At 39.0% G+C, this 23,710-nt stretch overlaps 1 protein-coding gene across 1 annotated transcript in view; it reads left to right on the top strand.

Moving 5' to 3' along the window:
* SYNJ1 (synaptojanin 1) overlaps nucleotides 1-23,710 on the top strand; it is a 46,945-nt gene that overhangs the window by 20,294 nt on the left and 2,941 nt on the right. Inside the window, 19 exon segments of the mRNA XM_050331416.1 lie at nucleotides 2,058-2,249; nucleotides 2,642-2,726; nucleotides 3,938-4,078; nucleotides 4,424-4,616; nucleotides 5,828-5,986; nucleotides 7,669-7,825; nucleotides 8,158-8,275; nucleotides 8,385-8,600; nucleotides 9,265-9,343; nucleotides 10,081-10,243; nucleotides 10,855-11,061; nucleotides 11,439-11,567; nucleotides 12,117-12,155; nucleotides 16,784-16,831; nucleotides 18,350-18,388; nucleotides 18,483-18,523; nucleotides 19,905-19,971; nucleotides 19,974-20,012; nucleotides 20,961-21,172. Coding sequence (XP_050187373.1) covers nucleotides 2,058-2,249; nucleotides 2,642-2,726; nucleotides 3,938-4,078; nucleotides 4,424-4,616; nucleotides 5,828-5,986; nucleotides 7,669-7,825; nucleotides 8,158-8,275; nucleotides 8,385-8,600; nucleotides 9,265-9,343; nucleotides 10,081-10,243; nucleotides 10,855-11,061; nucleotides 11,439-11,567; nucleotides 12,117-12,155; nucleotides 16,784-16,831; nucleotides 18,350-18,388; nucleotides 18,483-18,523; nucleotides 19,905-19,971; nucleotides 19,974-20,012; nucleotides 20,961-21,172 — 2,324 coding nt within the window.

Below are 23,710 nucleotides of genomic sequence, written 5' to 3'. Positions count from 1 at the left end.
TGTATTGAAACATTACTACAGGAATTTGGATGTTGTAGTTCCATCAAGTTCAGTTGCACAGAATATCCCTCATGGACTATTAAATTGGCACTCCCTTTGTAGAACTGATGTCCAAATGTCTATTTGCCTAAGAGCAGCAGGTATTTTTCCTGCAAAATAACAGAAAATTTAATTGATTGGATTTTTGACAGAGTGAGGCACAGTTTTTCTGAAAAGATAAATAGCCAGAAATATGTAGTCAAATCATACTTGCAGGAGGCTCAGGAGTTCTGAAAAGCAACTGGTTCACTCGGTATTTGGGAAAACAGATGCTTTTTTAAAAAAAAATTGTTTATGCTAATTTATAAAAAGTACCATTCTACAATTTGGAAAGCTTGCTAGTTTAAAGATAAGAATTGCCTGTTTGTAATAAGCGTGTTGTCAGTTCCCTCCTAAAGTTAAACTCTAACGTGATAAGGCTCTGCATATTAGGGCTTCATGACAATGTCAGGAGTTAAATTCAGTTTTGCAGCTTTTCTTAGAAGCTGCTGGGTAGCAACGCTGAATGATTTGGGGTAAATATTTAAAATAAAGCTGAAAAGTGCTAAATTTTCAACAGAAAAAGAAGAAACCGAAGATAATAAAAGTCCAAACTCTGATACTAAAACTTGCTCAGAGTACTACAAAGGCTACTCTGTGCAAACCTTCAGAGCTGCCTGCGGTGCTGTTTGGGTTCTTTGGGTATTTGGATGTGTTGTGGCTACAACATTGCTGAGTTTGGTTTCCCCTCAGTGGTCAAGTCCCTGGGTTGCTCCTGTCCTTGAGCCTTGGTGGCTCTTCAGGCACGTGCTGGACTTGTTGGCTTGAGTTACCTGGTGTGTAGGTCCAGTCAGAAGTAGACTCAGTATTTGGCTCTCACCTGAAGATGTCGAGTGTTCCGTTGGCTTCTTGCTGTTTTCGAGGCTTCATTTCCCTGGATTATGATAAGGAAAGCATGATCCCAGGCATGGTCTGCTTGTAGTGCCTCCAGGAGACACCAACCAGTTCACTGTCTTTTCTCTGTGATTACCATCTGTGCATATATGGTTTGTTCAGCAGGGAAAGAGCTCACAGCCAACAAATACAATATAATATTTTCTTCTCTTGTTTCCAGTTTGTTTCAAACCCGTGAGGGCCTAGAGAATCTGTGACTTTTGTTTTAACCAGGTAGCCAAGATTCTGTAGCAAATTCAAAGGTAGCAAACTTAAAAATAATAACTGAAAAGACAGCAGCAGCTCACTAAGCATCTTATTTGGGGGATTACAATGAAAATACCATGCCCAGTAACTGATTATTATGCAAGAGAGCAACAAGTGAAGAATTCCATCTAATATTGTTTCTATGATTCTTTTGGAGTCTCATAACCATGAGAGCATTCAAAATAGGTACTTTACCTAAGTGATATTGATTTACCTCACCACTGAATCAGCTGTTTCATTTCTCACAATGTCCTTTACACATGTGTCGTTCCTCTCTCTCCCATCTGGCAGATAAAAACAAGGCACAGGGAGAGGCTGGTGGGACAGAGAAATGAGTTTAATTGTTTTGAATCCCAGCCTACTTTCCTCACTAAAGTAGAACTTTAGGAATCCAACTGACCTAAAAAACAATTCAGATTTGTGGCTTACATAGACATACTCTGCACTTCCAGAAATGAATATATCTGCAAGTTGGTTCTGTACTAGAAATTGGATTTCATAAATGTGATCTATGAAAATGGTGTTGGTATGTATGAAAAATGATGGTTTCCCTAGAGAATCACAGATAAGGTGAAAGAACGACAGATATTTATAAAACATGAACATTATGTTTCCTTCATGTATTATTTCTATTTATATTGCTTTGAACAAATTGCTGCTGATTTTCAGTCAGTCAGTGCCCTACCAGAGAAGGAATGTCTGTAAGGGACATTTTCCTCCTCCTTCAACAGTTTAACTTTCTCTATGTCCGTGCATGTATATATGGGCAAGCTCTCATTGCCAAGTTTTCCAAAGAAACATTCCCTATAAAAATAACATCTCTTCAAATGTTTTTGCAGCATCTGTAAAAGTGCTGAAGAGTATGTGTGAGAACTTTTATAAGTATGCAAAACCGAAAAAGATCCGTGTGTGCGTTGGGACGTGGAACGTCAACGGTGGGAAGCAGTTCCGGAGCATTGCCTTCAGAAATCAGACCCTCACTGACTGGCTGCTGGATGCACCAAAGTTAGCTGGCATCCACGAATTCCAAGGTAGCACTTTTATTCTGTCTTTTTTTTTTTCCTTGAAAACTCTGATTTTCCTAATTAGATCATGAACATTAAAATAGATATCACAGAAGCATAGAATGTCTTGGGTTAGAAGGGACAATGAAACACCATCCAGTCTCACCCCCTGCCATGGGCAGGGATACCTTCCAGTAGACCACATTGCTCCAAGTCCCCATCCAGCCTGGCCTTGGACACTTCCAGGGATGGGGCAGCCACAGCTTCTCTGGGCAACTTTTGCCAGAGTCTCACCACCCTTGCTGGGAAGAAGTTTCTTCCTAAGTAAAGAATTTCTAACTAAAATTAATATATATATGAGGTCTTGCTTCTTCAGTTAATTAGAAAGGACAAATAACTATTTTCATGTTTCCCTGCAGATCGCAAAAACAAACCTGTGGACATATTTGCCATTGGGTTTGAAGAAATGGTGGAGTTAAATGCAGGAAACATCGTGAATGCCAGGTGGGTGTTACAATCCATACAGGACTGGTTTGGTTGATAAGCATGTTTTTTGAGTAAAATGTTATTTAAAATTTTGTTTTCTTCTGTTTTATGCTGATTTGGATTAGTCTGGATTAGTTTTTTGCTGTGTTCTGGTTCTCCCAGTTTCTGTGCCAGGATTGCAGACTTCATCTCAGCTTTCCCTAGCAAAGCTGTGATTACTTAGATCATGTATAATGTAATCTCAGGGATCCAAACAGTCAGCACTTGACTGTATTTTGGATTGCACCTCCAGCAGCTCCTCAGCTTTTTCCTATGTTTAATTCAGCTCTGGTGTTCTTGTACTGCTGGGGAACAGCAAATCCTGTGAAAATCTTCCCAAAAGCATGTGTTCTTGGTGTGTCATTATATAGTGTCTTGCACCAGGTTGTGAGCTGGATAAAGCAAGGCTTCCTTTCATCCTGTCAGTTTTCACTGCCATTCCATGGATGTATTATTGTGGGGTTGGGATTTTTCACCCCTAGCAGAGTGGGTTATGGAAATAAATTTTTCCCAGTGGTGGGTGATACCACTGGTAAATGTGTGTGTAGTCCTAGGGCCATATTCCCTTTGCCCATTGTTTTCTCTGCATTGCTTGTTTACTGCTGTTAGGCAAGCTTTAACTCCTTGGAAGGAGCACCTAAAGCCCATAATTCTGTAACTTTTGCATGGGCTTTTGTCTTGAGTGCCAAGTAGCAGCGTGTCATCCCCTGATTTCACACTGTCTATTTAATGCTGATTCCAGGCCTGATATTTTTCATTTATATGCAATGCTAGCTCTAAAAACCGGGGTCTGTTATGTCTCCAAGGAAGTTTCTTCTGGATCTCAGATCATGGACAACTGTTTTCCAATACTGACTGAGCTGTAGGCTGGGAAGTAACTCCCTAGGAAAATTCTTAGGTTTTGCTCCTCTAATCTAGCCTCAGAAATATAGGAAAGATAATGTTGTTTGTGGTGTTGGGAAAAGTGAAGCAGCATTTGTAGAGGTTGAATTTGAATCATGATGTCATGGCAGTCTAGAGCCCATGTCTCTGCTGGGAGGCATTTGAGCACCATTCCCAACATGGCTTTGGCTTACTGCCCCAAGAGTTAGATGAGATCATTGGATGAAATTCATTCAACTCAATCAACAGTTAGAAACCTGCTTAATTTGATTTCTTTTAAAACCGGCATTTTCTGTCTCACTGCTTAGCACAACCAACCAGAAGCTCTGGGCTGCTGAGCTGCAGAAGACTATCTCAAGAGATTACAAGTATGTGCTCCTGGCCTCTGAGCAGCTGGTGGGTGTCTGCCTCTTCGTGTTCATCAGGCCCCAGCACGCCCCTTTTATCAGGTCAGTGGGCACAGCTGTCCCCAGGCTGGGTCACCTCCACCTCGCCTTCTGTTGCGAGATAACACTCAAAAGTACCCAGGAGCATGTGGGGCTCCGAAGGAGTTGTTCCATCTTCTGGGGAAGTAGTTGCTTAAATTCTTTTATCTCAGCTTTTAAATGCCTCCTGAGTCACCAACAAAGCTTGAAAAGCTGAACTCTTGTCCTGTTACCTGCTCAACAGCTGTTGGCATTTTTTAAAACCAGTCTTGTGGCTGAAAGAACGATGTGAAAATGTTCTTTTGGCAGCCCAGGGTCACGCTCAGACACGTGGGTACCGTGTTTCTGGAAGTTGTTTCACTCTTTCAGGGATGTTGCCGTGGACACTGTGAAGACAGGCATGGGAGGAGCCACTGGGAACAAAGGTGCTGTGGCCATTCGGATGCTGTTCCACACCTCCAGCCTCTGCTTTGTCTGCAGCCACTTTGCTGCAGGGCAGTCCCAGGTTAAAGAGAGAAACGAGGACTTCGTAGAAATTTCTCGCAAACTTGGTTTTCCAATGGTAAGCAGCAGTGTTCAAATTCCACAACGAATGAGAACTAAAATGCTTGGGGCTCCAGCAGTGTCGTCCAAAAGCTCCACTTCTGTTTTTCCCCCTCCCCAGATTCCTGTGAAAATCAGATTTCCTTGAGTCAGAGGTCTCTGAGATAATGAAGTTTGCATAACTTTTATTAAAACAGGAGACTGCAGAAAGAATAGACCTTTCCAATGCAATGCCTGAGAGAGGTGATAAAGCATAAGTTCACTTGCATTAAGAATCAAGCATTTAGCTTAGGAAAGGGACCTTTTAGATCCCTGACATGTGGTAGAACTTTTGAAGGCACCAGAGTTAATCAGCTGTGAGAAAAAAATCCCTGGGAAACAGCACTGTTTTCAGTACATAGGAATGATTTTTGCTAACAATTCTATGCCATATTCTCATAAAGGATTATCAAACACCAAGTAAATACTTAATTTTTTTATCAGTGCAACAAAGTGCTTCGTTGAGACTTAAAGCTGTGTTAAATTTGTAGTCAGACTGTCCTTTGTTAGTGTTTATGGGACTGTGCAGTTTTACAGTTTTTTTTTTAATTTCTAAATTTATTCCCATGATCATGTTTCAGTGGTACTTTTCCTTGAAAGTACCACATCCATCAGTTTCCTAAATGTGCTCATTTAATCTACCAGTGCATCTGCTTGGATTTACTTATGAGCAGCGGAAAAATCAAAACAAAGGGGGAAGTAAAAGTTCTCACTTTAGACCTTAGGCTTTGTTTAAAGTAAGAGAGCCCTTGTGTCTCTCCCTAGCTATGAAAATTGGATGTAACTGAGAAGTCTTCAATTAAATCTGAATACTAAAGCCCTTGATTTGCATTTTGTCAGGAGATTGTGCCACAAAATCCCAGGGGAGTGTTGTGTTGGTTTTGTGACAGAGGCAGCAGTCATTGCCTTGGAGCTGACTTCAGAAACAGGAGTAGGAAGATGAAAAATTTTAGAATCCAATACAGATGATTCATGTTTCTTTAGAAACATGAGCTACATAAGAACTGTTCCTTCTCTCACGCTCTGTATATGTGAACACCATACCATTGTTTGCGTAGATGTATTTCAGTTGTCCTCTTCAGTTGGAATTTATATGTATTTTACAGATGAAAACTGAACTTCTGCACCTGGAGGTAGTAAATTTGTCACCTGGGTGTTTTTATCTTCCTTGTGTGTGCTTCTGCTTTGCAGGGAAGGATGCTCTTTTCCCATGACTATATTTTCTGGTGTGGTGACTTCAATTATCGAATAGATATGCCCAATGAGGAGGTGAAGGACCTGATACGACAACAGAACTGGGATCCCCTCATAGCAGGAGACCAACTTATCAATCAGAAAAATTCTGGACAGGTATCTTGAATTGTTACCAAGACTTCAGAATACTTTATTTTCCTCTTTGGCTTTAACAGTTCTGTGTGGTGCTTCTGTAAATCTGTATCGTCAGCACTGGGTCTACTAATTATAATATTTTTCGTTTTATCAGGTTCACTACTACTTAAAAAAATATATTTGTAGAAGTTCTTTTGGTAATGTTACTCTTTACTGAAGTTGCTGCAGTAATAGGTCTGATGCTGTTACTGCTAGAAAAAGCAGCAGTCCAAATAATGCCTTTTTATTTATGAAGAAAACACAGAATAACAAAGTCTGAAGAAAGCTGCTGCCTTTAGGTCTGTAGTGTTTCTTAGGAGGCAGCATGTAGCAGTGAAAGGAAAAGTATGAGTAGGTTAAGAAAAAGTTACTGAAGGCAAACAAATTGTCTCAGAAATTGTGGAACTTCTGACGGTCTGACATTGATCTTCTGACACAGACTTTTAAACTGACTGGATTTCAGATTGTATTTCCAACAAGAAAAGCAGCCAGCCTGTCACTTGATGGAGATTTGATTGTAAGATCCAAGTCAGAGTTATATTTTACAGGTTTCTGAAGTGAAGTAAAACTAACCCATATGAGATTGAACCCAAGAATGGAGCTTGTTAAGTTAACTAAGGTTTTAGCTGGTGCCCAGCTTAAACACTGAAGGGCACCCCTCATGTCTTGTGTCAGCTGGTTGTGTGTTTCTGTCTTGCAAAAGCCTGCCTTAGGGAGTTTTTGATTCCTTTCAGTTGACACTGTATCTCTAAATATGTGTCAGATAATGTCACATAATACTTCTTTTTGTTCTGTTTTCCTATTTGCTTGAGAGGAAATGGTGATATTATCTCTAATCTTTCAGTTCATATTGAATCACAGAATCATAGAATCAGATGGGTTGGAAAGGACCTCTGAGATCATCAAGTCCAACCCTTGATCCACTACCACCACAGTTACTAGACTATGGCACTAAGTGCCACATCCAGTCTCTTCTTAAATATCTCCAGGGACAGAGAATCCACCACCTCCCTGGGCAGCCCATTCCATATATTAATGACTCTTTACTGTTTCTTTGTGTTTTTTTTTTTTTTTTTAACTCCTATTTTTTGGTGGGACACCTTGTGTCAGCTTTTCCCTGGAAGTGTTCAAGGCCAGGTTGGATGGGACCCTGAGCAGCCTGATATAGTGAATGGCATCCCTGCCCATGGCAAGGGGTTGGAACTGAATGGTCTTTAAGGTCCCTTCCAACCCAAACCAGTCTGTGATTCTGTGAATTTGCAGGAATGCTTGGTACATAAAATATAAACCTGTAATTCCCAACTTGTGGTGACAGAGGAACAACTAAGCACCTAATTAAAGTGGTGTGTGTTCTGGGTGACCTCCAATGACATGGGAGGCACAGTAGGTTGGTCATAACCCTGGGTTTAAAGATATAAATGTTGACATACTTTGTTTATTGATGATTGTCTGGGTCACTATTTAGTCACAGAGGCAAATGTGGAATGTTTTCAGCAGATGAAATGTGGAGAAGGACTCATATTGCCAAATGACTTTTTTTATTTTTATTTTGAGACGTCTACACAGGTTTTCACTGTTAGAATAGAGAATCCTGATTGGTTTCAAGCTGTTTCCCATCTGTTTCTGTCTTCTGGCGTGGCATACAACGGCTTTGTCTCTTACAGATTTTTAGGGGATTTTTGGAAGGGAAAATAAATTTTGCTCCTACGTACAAGTATGATCTGTTCTCTGATGACTACGACACCAGTGAGAAGTGTCGCACTCCAGCGTGGACAGATCGGATCCTGTGGAGGAGGAGAAAATGGCCCTTTGATCGATCAGGTTTGAGTGTTTTCCTTCTTTTAACTGGCTTAGAGAATCCAATTAGTGACATCCATTAGTGCCAGTGGTTCTGGGCTTGGTTAGAGACAGAACACTTGAAACAGCATCTTCAGTGAAGGCAGTAATGCTGAACAGAGGGTCAGGACTCAGATCCCAGTTACTGACATTTCAGTAGTGCAAAAGGAAGTTCTGGAGTTTTTTTTCTATAAAACACTCGGTTTGGGTTTACTTTCTGTGATTTTTTTTTATTTTTTTTTACAAACAGCTAATTTTTAAAGCCCATTCTTGCAATCACCGTGTTTTTCCCCTTTTGCTTTTATTGCTGAATGTAGCTGAAGACCTGGATCTCCTGAATGCAAGTTTTCACACTGACAGTAACGTCCCCTATACGTGGAATCCTGGCACTTTGTTGCACTATGGAAGAGCAGAGCTGAAAACATCTGATCACAGGTTTCAGTTTTATTCTGTACATTATCTCCTAAGATTTAATACTTGTGCTGTGTGTTTTGTTGCTCAGATACTCCGCTAACAGGTTTTTCTTGTGTGTTTTTTTTCCAAGGCCTGTTGTTGCACTCATTGACATCGACATATTTGAAATCGAAGCAGAAGAGAGACAAAAAGTGTATAAGGAGGTGATTGCAATGCAAGGACCACCTGATGGGACTGTGATGGTCTCCATCAAAAGTTCTTCAGCAGAAGAAAACTATTTTGATGATAACTTGATTGATGATCTTCTTCAAAAATTTGCAAGCTATGGCGAAGTTATACTTATAAGGTTAAAAAAACCTTTTTACTTTTAATCTCTATTCATGGAATCACAGACTGATTTGATTTGGGAGGGACCTTAGAGCTCATCTTGTTCCATTCCCTGCCATGGACAGGGACACCTCCTAGTAGACCAGATTGCTCCAAACCCCATCCAGTGTGGCCTTGGACACTTCCAGAGACGAGGCAGCTACAGTTTCTCTGGGCAACCTGTGCCAGGGCTTCCCAACCCTCACAGAGAAGAATTTCTTCCCAATATCCCATCTAATCCTGCCCTCTGGCAGTGGGAAGTCATTCCCCCTTTTCCTATCTGGAGCAAGTCAAAAATTGTTCCCACCTATTTCCTGAATAAAATTGCTTTCTTAGCGGGCATTTCAATTATGATCTGCTTCATTTTTAACATTTAGATTTCAACTTCAGTGTCTTTACAATTAGTTTTACATACCTGTACGTATCTCAGTTTTCAGACATATTTTTTCCAGATACTCTTTTATTTCTGAGGTAGAGCATCATGTATTTTTATACAGATTTTGTACTCTAAAATTAGGTTAGAAGTTCTAAATGAACTGAAAATGAAAGGATCCCTGTGCATGTTGCCTTTTCACTAAGCTCTCAATTGAAGTATTAAGTGTTGTGGTATTTTGTTTGGTTATTGTTTCCAATGAACTTTGCAGGTTTGTGGAAGACAAGATGTGGGTAACGTTTTTGGAAGGAAGCTCTGCTTTGAATGTTATGAATTTGAATGGTATTGAGGTAATGTAAAAATTACTGAATTTTCATATATCAAGAAAAGTTCCACCATTTTAGGGACTACTCGAGTGGGTTGGGGGTTTTGTTTGTTTGTCTTTAATTCTGAGAAGATTTTCCATTCCATACTAGACTGTTGCATGGCCTGTTCATTTTTTTTTCTTTTGGTAACCACATAGCATTATGTTGAGTTTCAAAAGCCAGATGAAAGAAGTATTATTCTTTATTTTTAGGAGAGAAGACTGTTAGAGAAATGAAGTTCCTGTACTGAGAGGCATCTACGTCAAAGGAGGGTTTTGGGGTTCTTTTTATGATTTAAAAACCAGAGTTTTTACTTTGGATTTTTAGAAGGAACCAGTATAACATATTTATAGCCTGCAGTTTATTAAAAATTCAGCACTTCTGTACTGCAATCACTGAAAAATGTTAAAAAACCCCAGAAACTTTCTGATCAACTGAAAAGTGAAATCTAGAGACAAGTTGTTAGTTTTTCTATAGAAAAATGTTAAATAGTTCTAATTAACAGTTTAAACTACATAAATGTAATTAATTACCAAAATGAAGTGAAAAGCGTGATTATTTTTGTGATATGTCAGTGCCATTGTTTAGTCCCAAATATTGTGATGACCTTATTTGTGATATTTTCAGTAATTATTTTTTTAATTTTTAAATCTAGGATGCTGAGTTTTAATGTCTCTACTCTTAACAATTTCTATTTTGTGCCTACTTTTCTGGCAATTCAGCTCCAAGGACGGATTATAAACATAAACTTGAAAAATCCGGATTGGATCAGAAGTTTGGAAGATGAAATGAATCTAGAAAAGATTAATATTGGGCTACCTTCATCAACAAGCTCCACTTTGCTTTGTGAAGATGCTGAGGTTACTGCAGATTATGATATGGAAGGTTTGTTGAGATAAAGCATTGCTCATTTTGAAATGTTCCTGATGATAGAGAAACCTAGAAGTTAGGGAAGAAAGGATTGTTATGGTCTTACTGGAGTTATTGATGGGATAATTGTCTGGATTAGGCATTTTGGAGAGCAACATAAAACATTCTGAACTGAGAGTTTACTCTTCAAAGGCACATCCACATTAACCTTTTTTTTAAACACCATGGTACCTTTTTCCAGCAGAAGTTGTTTCAAACAGCAGATATCTTGGAATCCCCTGCCCAGCCTTCTGAAATAATTTTTGCCAAGGTCCTCTTTGTAAAGCTGATTGTTTCTTAGTTTAAACAACATTACAGTTGCCATGCAGTTGTATAAAGCTCTAACATGTACCCATAACATGTATTGTGCAATTGAAGCATTTTCAACTTGTTTGAATGCACGTGCATTCTTCACGTGTAATGTTATGATGTAAGAATCATACTTTGGTTGTTGAGCTAATTCCTTTGAAATTTAGGACTTTTTTGCATAAAGTCCCGTGCCCAGAATCAGTTTATAATTCCTCAACTTTTTTTAAAATAAGTTAACTGTTGATCCCCATTTCTTTTTTTGGGGATTTGTTATTTAGGAGACATCGATGACTACAGTGCTGAAGTAGAAGAAATCCTTCCTCAGCATCTGCAGCCAACTTCGAGCTCAGGGCTTGGAACCTCCCCCAGCTCTTCCCCACGTTCCAGTCCCTGCCAGTCCCCCACACTGTCAGATGGACCCACGCTCCCAGTGAGGCCCAGCCGAGCCCCAGCAAAAACTCCTGGACCTCCTGTTTCCACACACGGTGTGTATTAATCACGTCTCTTCTAAAGGACTTTGTTTCGATGGAATTTAGAGTAACTTTTAACAAAGATTGCTCAAATGCCCTCGGCATTCTTTTTGTAGCATTTTTTCTCCGCAGCACTTCGCTCATGGGTAAGGGTCAAAATTGAAATTTGGAATGTTTCAATTTGTAGGAATGTTGAGGATTTAATGAAAAGCATAAAATTATTAAAACACGAGACAAAAATCTTGGCTTAGCAAATCTTTTCATCATTGGTTTTTTCCTCTTTTTTTTTTTTTTTTTTTTTTTACCCTCTTGCAAAAACTTCTGGATCATTGTTTCAGGGCTGGAGAGTGACAGGGATTAATTTTTGCACTGTTTTCTGTCACATCTTTCAGCTGAATTCCAGCCTGGTGCCCAGCAGAAAGAACCTCCTCAGAGCCTGGAGCCGAAGCGTCCTCCACCCCCTCGTCCTGTTGCTCCTCCTCCCCGTCCTGCTCCACCCCAGAGGCCACCTCCACCCTCAGGTAGTGTGGGGACCTGTGCCAGGTGCTCAGGAATATTTTGATTCAAGTCTGTGAGATGAACTTTAAAGTTTAGGACTGAAATGTTTAGTTGGTACATTTAATAGCAGTGGCAGCGTGGGAAATGACAGCATTCTTCAATACCGTTTAAATATTATTAGTCAATTAAGTTTTTTATAAACTTACTTTCACAGTTTTAAAAATATGGGCTTCCTACAGCAATGTTCAGTCAATATTTTCATTTTTTATAGCATCTTCATTTTTAAAATAAAATATAAATAATCTTATGCATTCATTGATTTATATTTCTTTAATTTTGGCATCTGTATGTATGCATTTTACCATGTCCACGTTTTTAATGTAGACTTCATTTGGATCATCTGAAAAGGTGAACAATTGAGCACTACAAGAAACTGGATGTTCAGAAGCATATGGGCAACATAGTTAATGACAGCTGACCCTTGTAATTTTTAACTTTCTCATTCTTTCTCTTCCCTCCTACTGTACTGATATTTGTCATTATTGCTGCATTCATTTCTAAAATACTGTCAGGCGGTAGGAGTCCTGCACCTGCTAGAAAGGAATTTGGAGGTAATGATTTTAATTGTTTTCCAATATGACTGCATAGCAAAACTGCTGTGGTGATCTGTTGTGACAGTACTTAACGTGATGATTTCCAAAGGTATAAAAGTGGGTCATTCCTAAAGTCATAGAAAGGGATAACTCTGGAATGTCAATATAATTTCTGTCTCGGGGTTTGTCCCCCTCTCTGAATTACATTGGACTTTTTAGTGAAATAATATTTGTCCAGAAACTGGTACTTTATAGTCAGAGATTAAAGTTGTCCCAGGCTTTTATTACTTTGCCCTGGTCAGAATACACCCAGCTAACTTTTCTGTGGAAGCTGGAACTTGTCTGTAGTTGTAGAAAGGAGAGCTTTCTTCCTCACAGGCTATGTCAAGGAGCGTTGTTAAATGGCTTGTGATTGTAGCTACTTGCAGTAATTATCCATTAATTAATTTGTTCAAATTGAAGCCACTGCTGGTCTGGCTTAGTTTCCCCAATTAACAGAGAACTCTATATCATAGAGCTGTATTCGTCTCCATGCTGATATATTCTCTCCACTGATATATGGATAGTTTACTTTCTGCTTCCAAGTCTGGAATGTGTTCCTAAGCCCTTCCTTAGAGACATGGAATGTCCTCCATAGTCCCTGCAGTTAGTGGTTAGTGTATACTTCAGAAACACAAACTTAGGAAAGGAGTTTATCTTGTTGCTTTGAAGGAGAACTACAGATCTTTACACAAAATAACAAAATCCTGACATAATTCTCCCCTAATTCCTTGTCACAGGTTGAGCTGTCCTGCTTGGACTTAAATCAGCTCATCAATACGTGGGATAGGGGGGAAATCGCTCATGACTCCAAAATATTTCTCTGAAATAACACTCAGTTGGTAGGAAAGACATTTTTTGAGAAAATGATTCAAAAAGTTTTGAGCAATCTCAGAAAATAAATAAACTGTTTTACATAGTCTGTAAATATCAACCAACTTACTCTGATGTCAGGCAAAAATGTATATGGCTCTTAAATACTGTGGAGGGGAGTAGGTTTTAATGCCAAAGGTATAATATTTCAAATGAGTTAAAATGCAGAAGTTTTAGGAAATAGTTTATACATCACACTCAACGTAGGTGAGATGTAATTCATTGTACTTCAGTCCTGTACAGCTTTATGTGCACTGACACAATCCTGTTTGCCTGGTTTGTCTCAATTGTGCCAAGACTAGTCTTCTTTTTTTATCCTCTTTCCCAACATAGCTTTCCATAAAGAGCTGTAACTTGCATAAAACTTGCTTTTTATGCAGTCATTTGAGACTGTAGTATGTTTGTGTTTCATATATTATTCTGACTTAAAGTTTTTCACCTTTTCTATCCTCTTCATTTTCCACTCATGGTGTACATGTGCAAGGCATAATACTCTGCTTTTCAACGGTACCTGAGCTCAGCACAGGGCTAGAACCAGAATAAGTGTCCTAGGGGGTTACTCTGCTTGGGGAAAGGGCACCTATTTCTCTTCCCTAGAAGAAAGGCTCCTAAAGCCCTGTAAAAATAAATATAGGTGGATAAAACTTTGGTTATAGACTTCTGTAGCACATGCAAAGGGACATTGATTATGTCTTTAATATGTTGTGCATTTTAAATGTTACTCCCCCCCCGCTTTGTGTTTTGACCTTTTTTTGCCAAGTGCTTCACTCCCTTCAATGCCCACAACGTTTTTTCTAATAGCTCAGTGTGCTTTGAAGATGAGAGGAGGATTTGGACATCGAAATGTTTTAGAATTTGGTCATATCTGACATTTAAGGAAATGAGGTTCTGCACTCATTGCAAGGCTTAACAAAGGGCAGACTTTTCATACAGTAATACAAAAAATTTTCACTGAACTGTAAGCTCTCAGTTGTTCATAGTTAAAAATTAAAATGTCACACTGTTTACCCAACACTTTTTTAATACGTTACAGATTAAATTCTTACAGAACATTAAAAATTATAAAGGCTGCTAATTGTCAATTGAAGTTAAAAAATAACATTTGTGGTTGTTTTTTTCTTTAATAGTACCAGTCAGATTTTTCCTGATTGTTGCAGTTATCATTGGTTTAAATGGGCTTAAGATTAAGAGAGTACACAGTATTTTCAGTAAATGCAATAATTTAGGTAAAGTGCATAACATTTTCACTGTGATTATCCTCCAAATAAATAAAATTATCCTAGAGAATACAGTAATACAGTTGACGTTAAAAGAAATGCAAGTGTGTTAAGCTGTGAAAACACTTGCACTCAAGCAGCAAGTACTGATTAGTTTACTCTGCTATTTATAGTCCCTCACTAAACTTAGCCCTGCAAGAACCATTCCACATCTTTATTTTTCACCTGTAGCTTTGGGGTTCGTTTTGCAGAGCAGAATTCCAGGTTGTTGGGGTGCATCAGGACATGGCAGTCAGTTTGAAAAAGCTTTTTTTATTTAAAGATGGGGAAAGCACCTTTCTTCTTGCTGAAGAAGGAATGTTGAGTGATGGAGAAAACGAGAAGCCTTAATGCTACAACAGTAAATGCACTGTCCAAATGCAGGCAAGGGGCCTGGATTTCATATGTATGTATAAACACACATATATGTATATGCACGTTTTACTTTATGAGAAGTCAGGGTTACATTATTTTCCGTTAAATGTCATCTTTGCAAAACATGCAGTGTTTGTCTGAAGGATGTCAGGGCATAAATTACGGGCTGCTTCTGTGTAAATCCAACCCCTTTCCTTAAAATACTATTTTAAACAACTATGTGATATCTTTTCTTGCAAAGTCCTATGTCAAACTGCAGTAGAGATTTCAAGCTCCAGACAGGCAACACTCTGTTTAAAATGAGACCCATAAATGTGTTTCAGGTTCAGATGCATATTTTTCACTGGGCATAAGATTAAAATATTCCTATACTGCCTGTTGTGATCCCAACTCCATTATTTTGCTTTATCATTGTCGAAGAGTATTATTAGTAAGTGAAATTTCAGATATTTCTTATGCCCTTTCACTTCCATGTATTGAGTATTTTTAAATTTAAAAAACCTTCTAAAATCCTGGTGCCCAGCAACCTTCCTCTGCACGGTGCACTGGCTTTAGTCATCATCCTGCATAAACCACGATATGCTTAACAAAACCATGCTGAAAATGCCTATTCAAAGTGTGAGCTGAGCTGTGGGAAGGGAAAGTGCAGGAGATCTGTGGAATGAACCAACTCGTTCCCTGCTCTTGAAGAGAGAGGTTTCCTGGTGTCCGTGGCCATCTGAGATGAACATTCAGCTTTACGTCTCTGTGACTACCAAGGGTTCAGAGGAGTGTCCTGTGCTCTGCTGGGCTGCTCTCCACCTACCTTGATATTCCTCCAGTGGCAGGGGGACTTCCCATTGCCTTTCCCGCTTTCTGTTCTCCCCAGGGGTTTCTCTGGGCTGCGTGGGAAAAGGGCAGAACTACAACCTGCAAGCAGTGGAATGTTCTTGGGCAGTTTCCCCCCCCGCCCCTTCACTGCTGCTTCTCTCACAGAGAAGTTCGTGGTCAGGAAATTTTGGGTGGAAATCTAATGGCAATTGGCAGAGCCTGGAGCTCACCCACAACAGATAACATGTGCTGGGATGTCATGTCTTTGAACCAGATGTTCAGCCAAACCATAAATCTTACATCTCTGGGGACAATCACATTCCGGCCTCAACTGCAGCCTTCACTCTGCCCACTCGGAGTGACACCTCCACCCATATCTGACAGAATTCACAGATCACAGAGAGCTCTGAGCAGATCCCACACACTGGCACATGATGAGAAAGCAGGAGGCTGTGTCAGCACTAAGGCAGAATTTGGTTTTCAGGTAGACTTCCTGAGCACTGGCTCCTTTCCTTCCTCTGGACCTGAGCCACTCCAGAGTTGCCAGATACCAGTTACTCTTTCCTTCAGGATTTCTCCTTGCATACTGTCTATGCCATGCCGTATTTCTACCTTACAATTTTAGGGACTCAGTATATGCTCGATCACGTTGCAGCAATAAAACAGCTCAGCATGGTTATGCACGATTGAAATCCTGCTTTCTCTCAATCTGAACTGTAACACCAGGTGAGACAGCTCTCCCCAGTACACAGCATTGCTTGGAGATAATGATACAGTTCTATGGATACGTTATACAAAGTGGGAAACATTTCTTCCATCCAGTTGCTCGCTCAGATGGAGTGTGACAGAAGCAGACTACTCAGTATTTTAAGTGACAGGGAGCAGCCTTAATGTTGCAGAGTGTGTTTGATGTACCTGTTCACTCCCCAGTGTTTGAGTGCAGGCACATGCTCTGTTTTAGGAGAGGGTCAACACCGACATGTAAGATCATACTGAATATACAAAACCTTGTGAGAGTGAATATTTTGAAGCAATGAAATTCTCTTTCAACTGTAATATAGAATTAAAACAATGGATGTTACTAAACATGAGCATACTTGTTGAATTATAATTCACACCAGTCTGGTTCCCCATGCTGCTACAAACAGTTATGTCCTACAATTGACTGTAATCCAGCTTAGGCCAGTGTTAAATTGTGTGCAGCTCTCTCGTGGCTGTGTTCTTTCTGGTTTTGCTTTCTCAATCTGCTGCTTTTCTTATGCAATGTACAGCTTCTCTTCTTTCTCTGAAAAGGTCTTGGAGCTCCTCCCAGTCCTGGGGTAGCTAGGAGAGAAGTAGAAGGTAACATAACAATTTTTGTATTCTAGAAACAGAATTCTTGTATAGTACCTGAGTAATACTATTGCCCTTGTGATAGTAAAGGTAGTTTCATGAAAGTATTTTTCACATGGAATCTTTCTTCTTTTATTTAACATAGTTTTCAGACAGCCAAGTTGCTTCCTAGTTTTCAGTGGTGGAGGGAATTGTTATAGAAGGCATTTTTTAAAAAGGAAGTGAAAACTTTGAGTGTCGTAATCAAGAATGCTTTCCAGGCTGACTCTCAGAGGAGGCTGGTGCTGACTGGTCACTAGGGTGACTGCTATACCTGAAACTAAATCTAGAATTTTGGGAACCTGACTTTTCATAAAGAACTAAGCATGTTCATACATTTTGGGGAGAGAAACTTCCATTTAAACAATTTAGTCTGTAATTTAATATTTTGTCTCTTTCTAAAGAGCACAGTGATCGCTAGCTCTGTGTGACATACAGTTAGGAGAAGCATTTCTCTTTCACATTCTAATTGGGAGTGTGTATGAGTAGTGCTGGATGGGTCCTGTAGCCATGCCAGCACAGTCAGGGGTTTGGGTTTCTTCCTGTCCCCACAGGAATGTGTCCTTTGCAACAAATATAGGTATGGCAATACCAGTCCTAATAGAGTCTCAGTCAGGATGTCCTCTTGTATTCTACAATTAACTTTGGCCATATTGCTGATTTATTTTTATAAATTGGCAAAATCACCCTATGCATAGAATAGTCAAGGTTGGAAGGGACCTTTTGGTGACTGTCCACTCCATCCTCCTGCCCCAAGGAGGGTAAACTGGCACCAGGTTGCTCAGGGTGGGAGTTGCATCACTGAGAGCTGTGCCCAGAAACACATTCCAGTGCTACTGAGGTCATCTGACAACCAGAGGCTGATTTGACAAACTGTCTTGTGCACCAGAGTGTTCCTTCCACTGACATGGTGGTTTTGCCTTCCTGGGAAGTAAGCCACAGAAACACAAGCCAGAATCCCAAACCTCTTGGCCTGTTAAAAACTGTTCACTTGCCTGAGCTTGCACTTCCCAACTTGGATGTTGCATTATGATGACAAGGTTGTCATTAGCATCAGCATGGCCACAACGAGGCTGGTGCTCTTAAGAGATTTATCCCATAAACACAGAGAGTAGGGCCAGGAACTGTGTTATATCAGCTCTTTTTGTTTTAAAGACTGCAGCAGAATATACCACAAAACAAAACAGCTTCTAGCGTGATTGAGAAAATGGGGCACCTGTACAAGTGGGCATCTTTAGCTTGCAACAAACAGGAGGTAATTTGACTTAATGTGTAATTAAAAGGGTCAGATTACTCCATGTGTGCTATTGGACAGGAGTGTGTTATAGTGACAGCTGATGGATAGACAGTGCTATGTAACAATTTTCTAAAAAATCACTGGTGTCTCTTTGCTCCCATTCTCATTAGTGGTAATGTAACACTGCCATCTAATACCCATTTGTGTCTTATCTAACATAGATAATCTAATTTCTTTTCCATGCTTCAAAGCACAAAAAAGTCCTGGAACACAAAGAAAAGATAATTTAGGTAATACATTTACATGCTTTGTACTAATTATAATACAGAGAGAAGTTGATTTTGAAATATGTTCTAAGTCAGCAATCTCTGCTATCTGTTGCAGTTCGTAGTCACCCTCCACCTTCAGCGGGCATGACCAGACCGGTAGGTATTCTGTCTTACAATAATTCTCCTTCTAAGTTTATGCTGTTTGTTAGGTCAACATTTCAAATAACTTCAGAGTTACTCTTTGTGTTATATGTCCTTGCTGATTTGGTATGATAAAATGTATTATCTTCTATGCTGAAATGTAAATCCTGACAGCAGTTAATTCCTTGCAGGCATTAATCAATTATCCAGGCAGTTGATATATCATGATTATTTGATGTGTTATGGGATTTTGTACCTTGTTTTAATAACCAGTTTTTATAAAAGTCTTTATGTAGAAAGGAAATATTCAACTAGTACAACAAATATTAGTTTCATTCCTTTATTTATGGAACTGAACTGAAGGTAGGGAAATAAGGATTTATGGGTGTTCAAATGCTTCACTTCTAGCAAGAACTCAAGAGATGAAGAACATCTGCCTTATTTTTATTAACAGCAGCATACAGGAGCCTTTGTGTTTGGCTTATCATTAGAGAATTACTAAGAAATGGGATTGTTTGCTGATAATTCTGTAAACTTTGCAGCATATTCCAGTATTGCAGCTACTGCAAACTACTGTTGAAACTCTTCATGGAATTAACATTTTGCTGATTCATTTTTCTCAAAGACATTGATTTGTGATCTTGGCTCTTTTTTGTTGTTTTCCCAGAAATGTAAAACACATTCTTCTAAAATTTGGATAAAGAAAAATACACAGAAAATAAGAAAATCTGGTGTAGAAAAGAGACTTTGCCAGTGCCTGGGAACTGACATAAGTGCAAGAATTTTTGTTCATATTATCCAGAGAGAAAAAAAATCCCCAAACAAAACAAACAAATAAACAAAACCTCTAAACTCCAACAAAACAAACAAATGTAATAGAAGATCTGAAAAAAACATGATGCTTGCCTCTTATTCCAGTGCCTTGTATCCAACTTTCAATGTGGTGTTTGTAATTCACTCATTTCAGCTGTAATCTGGAATAAGTTCCTATTTCTCTCCAGCCTTCAGATGAGGCAGAGTGTGTATTTTATCAATACTGTTTGTTGAGGAACAAAGTAGCTGCTGTTGTTGGTTGTGTTGTTAAAACAATTCACAGACTTATGTAAATTATCTTATTGATACTAGCAAAATAATAACTGCTTCTAGTATTGGTGCATAGGTAAGTATTTATATAACACTGAAAACGGTTGTAAAAATTCTTTGCTTTGAACTGAACCCTCATCATGGTTTGAATATATTCTTTGCTTTTACATGGGCATGAAACATGAGTTCAGCAGCTGTTATCAAATCATTTATTTTTCACAGAGCCCTGATTATCCCAAATCATTTAACAGTAGATGACTACAGATCCAAAGCAGAGCTAAAATACTTTCTTTTTACCCCCTTATCATGTCAGACTGTTCCTCCTCGAGCTGGAGTTATCAGTGTCCCACAAAGCCATGTCCGTTCCTCGGGGAAGACCAGTACCCGAAACTCAGAGCCAAACCAGCTGAACCACCACGGGGTGAGTTGCCTTTATAAGTGAAATATAAGTGTCACAATTCAGTCAAGAGATACAGTCTCTGGTTTGAGTGCTTTGTTTTCCAATAGATGTCTCCACTTGTCACTAGAAATTTAGATTCTTGAATGTAGTAACACTTGGCAGTTTCTGTTGATTGTCCACAAGTGCTGTAAACCCTCACCAGATAATAATCTCAGGATCACCTGAGATCTTGACCCATAGATTTCCTGGTATCAGGAGAAGCTATGATCAGATGGCAGCGTTTTGGTCTGAGCACGCTGATGTGTCCCTTCATGTTGCTCACTGGACATTCTCTACATTGGTAGTTCTGTAATTGTAAGATCTGGAATAGAATTTATGTTTGACTCTTAAAACCACTTCCTAAATTCACAGTTTACAAAACCCCTTTATTAATATTAAAATATACATTTTATAACAGTGACTTCCAAAATACTTTTTCAATACTACTGAAGTACATTTAGGAATGACATGGCTTCTGGTTCTCTGTTTTGTATAGAATCACAGAATGGTTGAGGTGGGAAGGAACCTTAAAGATCCAGTTCCACCCCCTTGCCATGGGCAGAGACACCTTCCATTAGAACAGGTTCCTCCAAGCCCTATCCAGCCTGGCCTTGGACACTTCCAGGGATGGGGCAGCCACAGCTTCTCCAGGCAACCTGTGCCAGAGCCTCACCACCCTCACAGAGAAGAATTTCTTCTCAATATCCAATCTAAACTTGTTATTCCAGTTTAAACTATAATAATTTGTAATGGAGATCTGCTGAGCTTTTGCTGATTTCCAGTCTTGTTACCCTGAACACCTGCTCTTCTTAGAGCCCCTTCCTCTGCAGTTCTCTCTGTTGCTTCCACAGCCATGTGTCCTCATCATACTGTCCTTAGGAATTCTGTTACAAATCTTTAGGATGAAAATCACTCCAAATGTACTTTTAGGCTCACCGTTGCTTCCTGAACCACTAAAGCCTCAGGCTGCTGGTCCTGCTCAGCCCAGTGCTCCCATGCTAAGGATGCAGGAGCCCCTGATTCCTGTGGCATCACATCCATCTCAGGCAAGTGCCCCACAAAGCCTGGAACCCCCACAGCCGCCTCCTCGTAGCCGATCCTCTCACAGTTTGCCTTCTGAACCTGCTCCATCCCAGCAGCAAGTAAGTAAAAACATTTTGGAAATACAATTTTTTTTCGTTGTGTAAATTAACGCGGTCTTGTTATGAATGCTGCAGACCTGTGAGGCACTCCTAAAGCAAGCACACAAACCAAAATAAAAGTTCAAAAGAGTGGATTCAGAGGTCGTCAGGTTCTACTAGGGTAATAATTGCTTACATATTGTCTGTGAATAACTAACATCTTAAATACTAAACATTCAACTTGGGATTTCTTATGACAGTCTGACAACTTAAGGAGAGCTCGTTCTTAAAATTATGTTGCCATTTGGCACCTTTGTGTGGAAAAATACTCAATCTAAGAAATTTAATTTTATAATGATACTTGCATGACACGTAACTAGCAAGTAAGATTAGAAAGTAGCTAACAGATTTTGAATAAAGTCATTGCATGATGTGGTGCTTTATGTTGATGATAATTCATTGGAGAAAGACAATACTGATTAATACTTAAAAGAAACAGATTCTTCCCATTCCCCAGTGTCAGTTAAAATATAGAAACATATCAAAGTAATGTGAAAATTTCATCCAGTAACATTAACATTCTGTTCTGTGGGACCATTTAGAATGTTATTTTAAAAAAACACCAACCTTTTCTAGGGAAAGCCATAGTTTCTTCCTACTGCTTAAAAATGCAGAATCAGGTTTTCAGTGCTGCTCAGATTTTTGCTTAGGCCCACACCTGAAGACCTCTTTTGCTACACAGGTTAGTTAATGCCTATTTTGTACCAAAGTGAAGCAGCTAAATTCAGTCCTTGGTGAGTTGATTTTGCATTCAAATTAAAAATCTTTAAATGGTTTTCCTTTCTTTCTGCTGAACCTCTCTCTCTGCTCTCTGTTAACTGTTTTTCATTTTGGAAACTTAGGCAAAAAAAATACAGAATTTTCTGAGGAAAGTTTTTTAAATAAATACAAAGTCTTTTGAGAGGTAGTGGATTCCAAACCCATCCTTCTGTGCAAATCTTGATTGTGCCATTGAAGAACCTAAATCTCTCCTTATAAAAATAATAATAATATACAGTGTGAATATTCAGGATTCTATAGATTACCAAGCAGTATATTAAAAGGGAGAGTTAGTTAATTTAAATAGATGTTATTTATTGTAAAGTAAGATTTTAGTTTTCAACAGAATGAGAAGCCTTATGGTTTTTCAGCTTGAAAAACTGTTACTGGAGGTGAGTGGTTGTACCAACACAGTTCCCAGAAGGAGAGTTATGGGGCTTTTCATGTTAATAGATGATTAGAATTAGACCATCAATGCTCAGGTTCTTATAATCCAACTCCAAAAGGTAGCTCAGTCAACTGCAAAGTGAGTGTCTGTGTGGAAATAACTTAGAATGGGATTGAGTTAGTTTTTTGATTCTTAATGGTCAAGCTTAGGGTAGAATACAACAGAAATTCAGAATTTAGTCTAGTGTATAATAAATACTTGTAGTTTGTATTTATAGCTCAAAAAATGGCTTTGTGAAAATCTGTGAAAGTATTTTTAACATGAGGTTGCTTTGTTACTTGGATTTTCTTCCTAACTTTCTTTCCTTTGATGTCTGTTTCTCTTTCACAAGCAGGAGCAACCGTCAGGGTAACAGGTATCTGACTATTTACCAATCTTGTATGTGGTCTCCATCTACTCAAGCAGAAAAGATGTATGAATCTTGTTTTCATACATCTGGAGTCCCATCCATGTTAAAAACCACCTGTCTACATTCATGGATTGACTGTCATACCATAGTTTGCTTTTCCCTTTCATAATGCATTTAAAAGTGAGACTGCATTTATTAGTGCCAGAGCAAATATTTTGCTTCATCATCTTTTATGAAACAGTTGGACCTTCACCTATGTTGCTTAGTCACTGCTGAATCTCCTGGTTTCACTCTATTTGGGGGGAAAAAAGATCAGTGTTGGCATTAAATGTTTTCTTAAGTGCAAATTTTTTTCCAAAATAAACCCCATATTTTACATTTTTCAAAGAACAGAGAACTTACTACTACCCAAAGTAAAACAAATGGTTTGCTACAATTTTAAAAGCATTTGGTTCCAGAATTGTTCAGAGCAAATTTTTACTTATGGTGAAGAGCAATTGGGATTCATAGTTTCCTTGGGGTCTTTGTGCTTCTAATGACTAGAGGACTTAACCAGCTGGTACCAAGCTGCATTTGATTTCTATTCTTTCTGCAGTTCAGGTTTTCACATTTTCCCCTCAGTTACTCAGTGCCTTCAGTTTAATATTATTCTGCAGAACACTGACTGTATATACACCCCATTCAAGCTACAACTGAAAATTTTTAAAATAAATTGTTATGCTGCATACACTGGGGAAAACTTTGCAATATTATTATTATTATTATTCCCTTGTGTCTCTAAAGCCTGTAGACTAATTTTGTGGAGCTGCTTAGGTAGTGGATGTGTGGAGACACGCTTCAAACTATGCACAATAAATGCAGTGAACCCAAGATGGATAAAGATGGAGGTTAGGCTGTAGTAAATACTGTGTTTTAGCTCACACTCTAGTTCAACACAACCTTA

This window comes from Myiozetetes cayanensis, unplaced genomic scaffold, assembly GCF_022539395.1.
Source record: "Myiozetetes cayanensis isolate MyiCay16 unplaced genomic scaffold, myiCay2020 scf5-8, whole genome shotgun sequence".
Lineage (NCBI taxonomy): Eukaryota > Metazoa > Chordata > Aves > Passeriformes > Tyrannidae > Myiozetetes > Myiozetetes cayanensis.
The sequence above is the reverse complement of the archived record's forward strand: the minus strand, read 5'-3'. Positions and strand labels throughout refer to the sequence as shown.